This window comes from Danio rerio, chromosome 7, assembly GCF_049306965.1.
Source record: "Danio rerio strain Tuebingen ecotype United States chromosome 7, GRCz12tu, whole genome shotgun sequence".
Taxonomy (NCBI): Eukaryota; Metazoa; Chordata; class Actinopteri; order Cypriniformes; family Danionidae; genus Danio; species Danio rerio.
Genome location: NC_133182.1, coordinates 3,587,628 through 3,598,633, shown reverse-complemented (window position 1 = coordinate 3,598,633; position 11,006 = coordinate 3,587,628). Strand labels below are relative to the sequence as shown.

General features: G+C 36.6%; 1 protein-coding gene across 5 annotated transcripts; it reads right to left on the bottom strand.

Annotated features, from left to right (window-relative positions):
• Nucleotides 1-6,164: 6,164 nt before the first annotated feature.
• Nucleotides 6,165-10,634, bottom strand: si:dkey-88n24.5. 5 transcript variants are annotated; one of them, XM_009302833.3, is made up of 10 exons: nt 10,579-10,632; nt 10,395-10,438; nt 9,120-9,140; nt 8,804-8,968; nt 8,262-8,412; nt 8,027-8,164; nt 7,816-7,909; nt 7,257-7,425; nt 7,010-7,127; nt 6,165-6,637 (listed from the first exon to the last, which is right to left on the bottom strand). In XM_009302833.3, exons 3-10 carry the CDS (start codon nt 9,130-9,132, stop codon nt 6,577-6,579), a joined length of 909 nt encoding a protein of 302 aa, XP_009301108.1. In that variant the 5' UTR covers nt 9,133-9,140; nt 10,395-10,438; nt 10,579-10,632; the 3' UTR covers nt 6,165-6,576. The 5 variants fall into 5 exon arrangements, with proteins under 5 accessions (XP_009301108.1, NP_001030163.1, XP_009301110.1 ...); NM_001034991.1 differs by lacking the exon at nt 9,120-9,140 and having other exon boundaries at nt 7,010-7,070; nt 10,579-10,634; XM_009302835.3 differs by lacking the exon at nt 9,120-9,140.
• Nucleotides 10,635-11,006: the final 372 nt, after the last annotated feature.

Sequence of the window (11,006 nt, the reverse complement as noted above, 5' to 3'; positions counted from 1 at the left end):
AAGAATAAAAAGTGATCATAAACTAATATTTTCTCAGTTCAAATGAGTAGTGGCTTGGACCCGGAAACAGTATCACATACGTCACCACGTAACAAGTGGATATGGGGTAATACAAGAAAATGTGATATATTAGGCAATACATTTTGATTTTCTTTTACGTCTGAGTTTTTAGTGTTACAGTAGTACTGAAGAGTAGAGTCTGAGGTTAAGAATACAACTGGCCAAATATATTTATACACAATAAAATACAAAAATTAATTATAATATCCACCTTTGGGTCATATCTGACAATATGAAATATGATGTAAATTATTCAGATTATATGTTTACATGTTGAGTGTAAATAGCACATATGTAGACATACTGTACACTGCATGAGTATAAATATGTTCAGTACATTGCACACCTGCAGTAGCATATTTTATCACATGCAGGGCTTTACATTAACACCCGCCAAATGCGGGTAGATTTCAGCTTTGGCGGGTAAGACAGCCGCTCCCATTAGGCCGCTTTGGCAGGTTGGAAATTTTTTTATTGTAGTTTTCTTAAAGTAGGGTTCGACAATAAGGATTGCCCAATATGCGTGCAAATGTGATCTTAGAATCGAGAAGCAGCACGACTGACAAAAATAGCTGTGTTCGGACGAGCAAAAGCAGGTGAATACCTTATAAGAGGATGATTACTCGCGCGCACAGGTGATGTCATGCGCACAACTGTTAAAATGCGTGTGCGTTCCCGATTACTAAACAACCGTGTGTAGAGGAAGCTCAACTGGAGCAATCTAGTTTCTCTCTGAAATAGACAGGACAAAAAACGATGGTCGTGTACCCACAGGCCTGCTGCTTTTAAGTGCTCAAGATAAAAAAAATAAATAAATAAATAAAAAAACATATATATATATATATATATATATATATATATATATATATATATATATATATATATATATATATATATATATATATATATCATGGTAAGTTTTTACCTGTTTTCTTTTGTCTACAGTAGTTTTTGTTGATATGGTTTAATTATCATCCTTTACGATAACATTGCTTTAATATGGAATTAACTCCTCATTTATGTGTATTAACTGCTGATATGGGACCTTCAGACAGGACAGATTACTGTGCATTTTTTAGATGCATGACAATAGATCTTTTTGAATGTCATTAAAAAAAAAAAAAAAAAAATTTTGTTGAATAAAAATGTTATGTATTCAGCTAGGCCTATATATTTGATTGTTTTGAGACATTTAAAATGTGTGGCTAAGAAATAATTATGTGTGGTGTGGTCAGAGATAAATTTGTAAGTCCTTAATTTTGAGCCCTGAAAAGCCATGTGAAATAAAAACTGTTTGCAATGCGACACAACCCGATTGCTGATGCACAGTGAGCAAGCTCGTACACAACACACACAAACAGTGAAATAAATGAGGAGGCATGTGGACAACACAACATCTCAATCAAGTCATTTTAGCATGTCTAAGTCACATTGATTAATATAAATATATTTTCCAAACTACAAAATTGTGGCTAGTGAAAATGGCAAGTGGCTCGTGATGTTGGAAATCTACTAGCCACAGTGGCTGGTGATCAAAAAAGTAAATGTCAAGCCCTGATCACATGTAGACAAATCATGACATACTACTGAATTTTAGTCAGTTCAGTCTTTATTTGTTTTGGACTTTTTACAATTTAGATTGTCAAAGCAGCTGAACAGATGAAGAAAAGATAATAAAAGGCCATAACATATTTCAAACTGTGAACACATTTGAATTATGAAATCACTTATTTATTAATCTGTAAATGTATTGTCACTTTAAAATGATAAACAAACTAAATGTATAATATTGAAAAAAAACTTATAATAACACATGAATCTGTATATGTGTATATCAAATGTTCTGTTGTGGCAGATCTCAGTAATAAACATGACAACTCAGTCTATTAGTAACACAAGCATCTCTGATTATTTCTATGTTTCTGTTTTTTACTGTTGCTGTTTTATTTATTAATTCATTAAGTTAAATGTATTTCTTTATTTAAAGTGAGCAGAGGACTGGTGTTTGTTGATCGGTCGATGAACTGGAGAGACGCTCAGAGTTACTGCAGACAGAATCACACTGATCTGGTCAGTGTGAGGAACCAGAATGAGAATCAACAGCTGGAGAAGTTCATTAATGACAGAAACTCATCTGGATCTGCAGTCTGGATCGGTCTGTACAGAGACACATGGCAGTGGTCAGATCAGAGCAACTCCTCATTCAGATACTGGTATACCAATCAACCTAATAATTATGGAGGAATCGAAAACTGTACAGTGATCACTCGGATTGTTCAGAGACGGTGGTTAGACATTTATTGTGACTGGCAGTTTCCTTTTGTGTGTCATGAAGGTGAGCAGATCCTCCAAACACACTCAATCCATCATCAGCTCCAGATCTCTTAAAGTTGACTCTACATGTCTGACATGTGGGTTAGGGTTAGTATGTGTGGTTGTCATCACGGGACAGTGTGGAGGAGAGAGAGAGAGGAAGAGGGAGAGGGAGAGGTGACGTGACGTGTCGCGCTTCAAAGTGTCCTGCAGTTTGGCAGTTTCGACTGAACAGAAGGGAGACGTGGTTAATATGAACGAGAGGTCTGCATTAGAGCTAAAGATCTTTGGCCGAACCCGGCGAGACCCGAAAAAATCCAAATCCCTGCATTAAAATCCATCCCTGCAAAGGTGAAGCAAATGATGACGAAGTAGTAAAAAAAGCGAATTTTGACGGCGGTCAAGCCAGTCACTAGCTCAGAAAGAGCGCATTCCAGCCGCAGGTATTTCGCGGTCGCTCATACACTGCGTATTACGGTAGAGCCCTAAACTGCAAGCTGACAGGTAAAAAGACGAGGCCTCTCGCTACAATGAAACTACTGTCATGGAAAATTAAATGGATGTTCCTGACGGGTAGAAGATGAACAAACAATCCAACCCAAAACTTGCAAAATCAGCCAGATCAGAACTCTGCATCTCGACCTGTAGCAGCAGGAAAGGGTGTTCAGCTGCTGGACCCCATGAGCGCAGGACTGCGCTAAAGCCAGTGGATTTAAATGTTCCTCCACAAACACACGTAGCCTAATCTTGGTGAGTGAAGGGTTTTTCAATTATAAATAAATATTAATTAAACCATATAATCATAATGTAGACAGAGTATACAGGCTAATGGTGGCATTATTATTTTAATATTCAGCTTTACCGACACCCTAATGCCAGATTTTGAAGAGAAGTGGAGAAATAAATATTGCAGAGCCTTTATTTTAATTCCTTTATTGCCAAAATACCCGTCATCATTTAGAGTTTATTTTAATTTGATTTGTTAAGAAAGATTTCTTTTCATTGGTGTGTTGGCCAATTTAAAGGTGCATGTACCTAGACCTATAAAGTGCTGATATGTTACGATGTTACAGAGGACTTACTTTATTTTTTTGTTCCAACTTTCAAGTGGCATATAGCCTAGTCTACGTTTGTTACGAATAAATGATGTTAAAACATATAAATTACTCATTCTTGAAAAAATGCAATAGAGCTGTGTGCATGAGCACATTTGAATAATGTCCGGCTGTAAATGGGTTCGGGCTTTATAAAGCTGTCAATCAAACTGTACCTGTCGGACTCAGGACCTATCGGGAATAATTTTTATGGCCCGATTACAGCTCTCTGCATTCCCGCTGCTGTTCCGCGGGAGCCGGCCAGATTTCTTATGGTGTGGGAGTAAATTTCTAAATAAATCGTGGGAGAGATGTGCGTGTGTGTATGTGTGTGTGTGTGTGTGAGAGAGAGAGAGAGAGAGGGAGAGAGAGATAGAGAGAGGTGCTGTGCGTCTCTCTCTCTCTTTCTCTCTCTCTCTCTCTCTCTCTGACCGCGAGCCTAAGGTCGCATATAAGGTATTCAGTTTCTGAATGGTTTAGGCTCAAGCCAACAGTTTGGTGACGCTGTCTGAGCCTTACGTCATAATTTTTTTTATTACGCCGGTAATACCGGAAACCGGGGTAAAATATGGAGGCGGTTTGACGGTATCAAAATTTGGATACCGCCCAAGTCTAGTGTTTGCTGTTGCAGTGTTTGCTGTTGTGGCAGATTGTTTGCTGTAGTTTGCTTGTTGTTTTTGCAGAGTTTGATACATCATGCAATGTTCACTGTTTCTGAGTTTTTTTTCAGTCCTGTGCTTGTATTTGATAGAGGTGAAGTTGGTTTTATATTCGCACATTCATTCATTTAGCAGTCTCTATATTGTTTACCATGTTACTTTGAATATTCGATCAGAATTAGCATGCAAGTATGACTTGAAAACAACATTAACACTATCTAATTCACTGTGAACAATGTTGTACTTTACTAGTCATTGGCTGCTAATATTATTTTACTATTTAGAGTTTGCAAATAAAACTTTTCTGAAATTATATTATTAAGGGGAAAGTCTGATTGTGCGAATATAAAACCAACTTTACCTCTATTTGTATTTGCTGGTTTGCAGCAGTTGGTATTATGCATGGGCTGGTATAAGATTCTGAGGGCAGTGGCGTAGCGCAAAATGCTGAGGCCCCCCTGCAGGGATCGCTGACGGGGCCCCCTGATGAAGGGGGGTTGGATACGTCATACGTCAATTTGCATATCACTGACGTCATCGCGTTCTACCGTTTCTGTTTAACAGCCTATGGTTAATAAAGGGGTATTTATAATTGCACTACACTTTATATAAGCATGTTTATTTAACTAAATTTATTGCTGTTTGAATACAGTATATCATTATAGATGTGTAACGTTAGTGAATGTGCAGTAATCTCTCATATGTAATAAACTCAGACAAGTTCAGAAACTGTCACTAAAATATCTGTGATTGTGAACAAGAAAAGAATAAACGGTCCAAATAAATTGTTAAAATAAAGTAGAAGTAGATCTGTTTGACTGTACAAGGGAAATACCTTCACACTGCCTGTGCTAAATCATTTGTCGTCGGTACGCAGAGGGGTGATCTGCTCTCGGGCTGCAGGTGGGAGAGGCTGCTGTACGAGGACTGACTGGGCCGCCTGTCAGTGCTGTGAGGCGGGGGAGGGGCCGGCGGCATCACACGCAGCTCGTTGGGAAGAGTAGGGACGGTACAGTATGGAAAAATGACAGTCTAAAAACATCTCCAATAACACACAAAAAAAGTCGCTAGATTTGTTGCTAGGGGGGTCTGAAAAGTCGCTAAATCTAGTGACAAAGTCGCTAAGTTGGCAACATTGGCGGCAAGCAATCAGAATGAAGTAGTCCACCGCTTGAGAGGTGTTCAGAGAACACAGACCTGTGAACTTTGGTTCCGACCACAGTTGTTCCCAACAATTTATTGAAAATCGCGACGACGCGGGGCCCCCTAATTACGCGGGGCCCCCCCGCGGTGCGTGCCCTGCGGGCCCGTCCGCTACGCCACTGTCTGAGGGTATGATAACCTTGGATACAAATCTAACGGTATCACAGTATTGCGATTACAGTTCTAAAATAAGTTCTTTTTAAATGTCTGGGTAAAAAACTAAAAAAAAATTCCCCCCTTTGAACACAATATACTTTATTTTGTGAAAGATTTAAAAGATTTTGGAGCAGTAAACTTGTCAGGCTAAATAATTCAAATGAATCATTGACTTCCTCATTTATATAAAAACACAAGTTTCTTTATAATTTAAAATTGCATCTTTGGAGACTTTTTCTGCTGGAGATACTGTTGTCCAAAAAAAAAAAAAAGTAAATCATTTTTTTAAACATACACAGCAAATTTTGAAGTGTTAATTTCACTCTCAAAGTGTGAAAATTAACACTTCTTTAGTGTTTATATAGGTCCACACTAAATCGAGTTAAATTTACACTTGAAAAAGAGTAAATTATTTTACACTTGCATAGTGTTAAAAAAAGCACTGCTAGTGTTGACTAACTCTCTGTTTTCCACTCACTTTCCCTATTTGCATAAAGTAAATATGTTAAAACTACACTCGCAGTGTTAATAGCTTAACACTAAGAGTGTTCATCTTAACACTAATAATATAGTGCTCATACATACCTAGGTTGATATTTAAATGTATTTTTAGTTATATATATTGTTTACTGCATTACAGGACAGTTTGCATTGATCAGTTAAAAAAAAATCTGAACAGTTTACCAGTTTAAACTTTTATTTTTAACAATGCATCTTAAACGCACAGTTAAACCAACATAAAATGTACAGCATTTTCGGTATCAAAAACTGAGAGTCTTAAAGAGGTGCTGCTTGCTTGCAAGCTTTGACAACACCAACACATTATTGTAAAAGAAACATTTAGTGTAAAAGCTTTGCACGCAGTTTCTTTACCCTGGGTGACTCACTGGTAGGTCCAACATCGATGTTGTAGACTGTAGTCTGCAGAAAGGTAAAGATGTAGACAAGGGCTTCCTCGTACGTCAAGTTGAAAACATAGTCTTTAAAGAGTTCATCAACAGCACTCAAGGACCTGGTTGCTGCACAAGAGATGAGATGTTTGTCCATAACCACATAGAAATGGTCAATCCTCCCGTTGATCCTTCCTGATCTTAGGCGACATGGCTGGTGGCCCTTCCTCTCACTGAGATGGTCTTCAATGCTGGTGCAAGACTGCAAAAACACAGCCAAAAATATGTCATTAAATGCAGGAAACCAATTAGGAAACTTACAATTTTGTTAATGAAAACAACACAAAAAATAAAACAAAACCACCTTTACCCAAAGTGCAAAAATAAAATGTGTTCATGTCATTCATTGTGTAGTGTGACAGGGAAAAGAATTACCACAAAAATATGTTTATATATATTTTTGATAAACCCTCATTTCATCCAAGATGTAACATACATTCTTCAACAGCATTCAACTGAATGTATTGGCTTTTAAAAAAAAGTTTTAAAAGGTACATTTTACAGCATCGCATAATGGTCTTAACAACCTTAATAATAACAATGAAAAGACTTTCGAAAATATTGTGAGTTTTACCTTATGGAAATGCACAAGTCTTTCAAAGGCCTCTGTTGAACTGATCTTAAGTCTTCTTTCTCTCTGAAGGAGGTAGGAGATGCAGAAGGAGTAGGACAGATGACATCATTATCCCAGTCTGAATGAATGATGATAAAGTTATACGTATTAATATTAAAATGAAGCAAGCCCACATTCACACTTATAGCTCACAAATACAAAAGAAACCAAAGCAAATTTCAAACTACAAAATCCTTAGAAATCGTACCATTTTCAGATTCTTGTCCTTCTGCTGAATTAATAAGACAATGAAGTCTGGCAGTTGAAGTCAGAGATTTCGCCTCATTGATGATCCTGTGCTTAAATGCGGTCTCCCACCTCTCAAGCAACTTGTTGGATGTTTCAGCATTGAACAGGAGACTAAAGTCTTGAATAATCTAAGAAAGAAGCATATTAGATTAATTACAAACGGTTCCCTTTTCTGGATCGTAAAAATGTTCCTGTTATATAGATAGAAATATTTTAAAAATGCCAGTTACATTAAAAAGACTGACTGTATGATACAAATAAAAAACACAAACCTTTAAACCAGGGGTATCGAAACTCATTCCTGGAGGGCCAGTGTCTTGCAGAGTTTGGCTCCAACTTGCTTCAACACAACTGCCTGAAAGTTTCTAGTTTGCTAGTTAAGAGCTTGTGTTTAATTACAGTTGGAGCTGGACTCTGCAGAACACTGGCTCTCCAGGACCAGGGTTTGGGCACCTCTGTGTTAAATAATTAAAACGGATGAACAAGTTTGTGTTAAGTACAATAAGACAATTTCTTACATAGCCTTTTGCGGAAAACGGGTCTCTCAGGCTGGGAAAAAGAGAAATAATGCCCAAAGCATAAGTCTCCCGTTGCTTGCACGTGGGGATTCTCCTAACAATCAGTAAAATATTTGATTAAGGACAGTACTTAACTTTTTACATTTTATTATTTTTTTTTGGTTTAAAAAAAAATCCATGCTTTTCTTGCATATATTTAATGAAATCTTACCCATGAATCTCTTTCATGTGACTGACGACAATATTAACCAGCTGCCGTCTAGTGCTGTGGCCCTTAAGTTTTTGTGACCTTGTATTCGTCAAGTACTTCATCACCACCAGATTGCTTTCCCAATGCATCTTGAACAATCTGATAAAGTGACCAGAAAAATGGTTATACTTGTAAAATAATAAAACTGAATTAGTATATGATTGAATTAACCATAACAAACAACATATGCATATACCTGTTTTGCCCTTTACCATCTACTATCAAGCAGCTGTTAGTCCTTGTCAATTGATTCTGCATTGTTCGCTCTGGGTCTTCATGATCCGTTGAAGAGAGTGAAACTGTATCAGTACATGTGCTGGCTGTTGATGATCTTGTGGGTGAAATCACTGATGGAGAAATGGAAAACATTATTATTAACCTTTACGTAATATTTTCTTTAGTTTACAATAAATTTATCTTATATTTCAACTTAATTTAAAACAATGCTGTACTAATAGCTTTTACTATACACCATCATCCTCAATGTTTTTCTACACTGTGGTTTTGACAGACTATTTTGATCAACCTTTCATCACTGGGCATCACATGAACTTAAGCTAAACGAACACCTGGCAATGGTCAAGAAACATATAAAAACTCTTTATTTCTATACACACTCCACTGTTCAGTAAGCTCTTCTATGAATTTCTTCTTTTTACTTAATTCTAACTGTTTTGACTTGTACTACTGTAAAACAGAGGCATTTTAAAACTGTCCAAATATTTATTGAATAATTACCCTCAGGCAGGCCAGCAGAAATATTTTCTTCCAAACATCTAACAGTCAAGCATAAATGTGGACTGCTGTCCATTAACTCGTGGAAGATCTCCTCTTCTACATTAGGGTCCGTGTCATTGAAAACTTGAGGATCTGCAGTTGTTGATAATCCAAATTTGCTTTTCACTGAAAAAAAAAAAACATAGACTCAGGAAATGGTTATGACTTTAGTGAGCACAACTCTGACCAGCACAATCTTAACTTATCTTCACTGCGAAAACATTGAAATGTAAAATCAGTAAGCAATTTTACATATTTTTTCACTCATAATACAGACCTTTCACCAACATGATGGAAGCTGTCAAAAATACACAATATAGCACTTTATTATTAACAAGAATCTATCACAAACTTGACATAGTAAAATTAAATCAAGTTAATTTATTCATTTTCATGTTAAGGTGATACAGAAGCCGATGTTATTATGAATAGTACATATAAATAAAAAAGCACATTATGTTTTTCTTTTTCTAAAAATAACTATATTTACGTTCTTTTTGTTTTTTTATTATGAAGGATTCTACATACCAATTTCTAACTAGTATTGTTAGCAAGACGTAGGCTATAGGAAAATTATACTTGTATAAATGCACATTACAGATTAAAAAAACATTTTTTTCACATTACACATTAATGAAAGATCTTCAAAAGTTAAGAGTACGTACAGTTCTATCTAAGCCAGCTCTTCATGCAATGCAATTGAACAGCACTTCAATATTAAATAAATAAAGTTACTATTCGACTACTACCTTAAAGTCAACAATGAAATTTGCTAGGTAAACAATGGCAATAACAGTCTGCTTGGGTTCGTCTCTTCTGAGCTTAGCATTTTTCGGTCGTTGTCAGTGGAGCTCAGCTCCACTTATAGGGAACACGTTACTCGATTCGCGCTCATCATCAGTTCTTTTCACAGCAGTTCCGTCTGTTACAGTTACTGAATAAGTCGAAACTCAACATACGGTATTTTTGAGTGGAACTGAGTGTCAGACAGGTTATAAAGTAAGCCATTTAAAGGATTGGTGCTTACCGGAGAAGCGAACAATTTCAAATGATTCAGTTCAATATAGTGAACTGGTTCGATTGATTCACTAAAAAGAACCGGTTAAAGAAGAATCATTTCTGAACTGGCTAACGTTATCCCTTCATGTCAACAAGCACGGCTAACTTTTACAGCGAATGTATTTTGTTTTTAACGTATTATGGTCTGCAGGTCTGTACCTGTACACTTGAATCGTATAACGTTATTCACCGTTTAAAAGCACCGATGAAAGCGTGAACAGGCAGCCCGCGACTCCTCGCTGCTCGCGCCACAAATCAATCGCAGTGAACATTATAGATAACGTTAGATTACACACAAAGCTAGGTTACGGTTCAGCTAACGTTAAGTACTGACAGCTGCTGCTTTGCAGATATTTAAAACAAATAAACAGTTTAAACAATTCAAACGGTTGCATGAGTCATTACTGCCTATTTCTCATAATAGGCTCGAACTGAACCCGATTCAAATATAGGAACTCCTTAAAACTGTTAACTGTAAAATGTTTAAAGTTACCTTTGTTTTCCCGCTAAAGCAGCTTGTCTCGTGGCTCCAGATGTCTGTCGTGTATAAATTGACAAGTAGTTAGAACTTGAAATCTCGGTTAGAATATTTACAAATATTAATTTAACATTGAGAAACATAAAGCATGTAAAAATGTATTGAATATTTGTGGTTAAATAAGTAATATGACAGTTACCTGTTTGAATGCTCTCCATGTGCCATCCGCCATTAATCAAAGAGGAAGTAAGGTGAAGCGACCGGAAATGGAAACAACTTGTTTATAGTGTTAACTATGTTAACTCGCAGTATTAACCCTTACTCTGAACACAAGGGTACACTGCAGGTGTTTATGTCACGTAAATTAACACTACAAATAACACTTTTTAACTCAAAAAAATTTACACTGTAAAAACAACTCCAAACAACACTGGAAATTTTGCTGTGTACCTTAGGAACGGTTTTACAGGTTTTTGGCAGTTTTAGACCTTGAGTTTTCCAAACCGGTTTACCTTTAAAACGGTTGTCGTCCCATGCCTAGTTGGTATACATAATATTTTACTTTTTGGTGTATTTTGCAGTGTTTGGTGTGTTTTGTAGCATTTGAGTAGTTTATAAAAGCAACTA

Coding starts and splice junctions, on each gene's coding strand:
- si:dkey-88n24.5 (XM_009302833.3), bottom strand. Junction 8,165..8,261: donor GATGGTAAAGGGCAAAACAG/GTATATGCATAT, acceptor TCACTTTATCAG/ATTGTTCAAGATGCATTGGG. Junction 7,128..7,256: donor AGGACAAGAATCTGAAAATG/GTACGATTTCTA, acceptor TCATTCATTCAG/ACTGGGATAATGATGTCATC.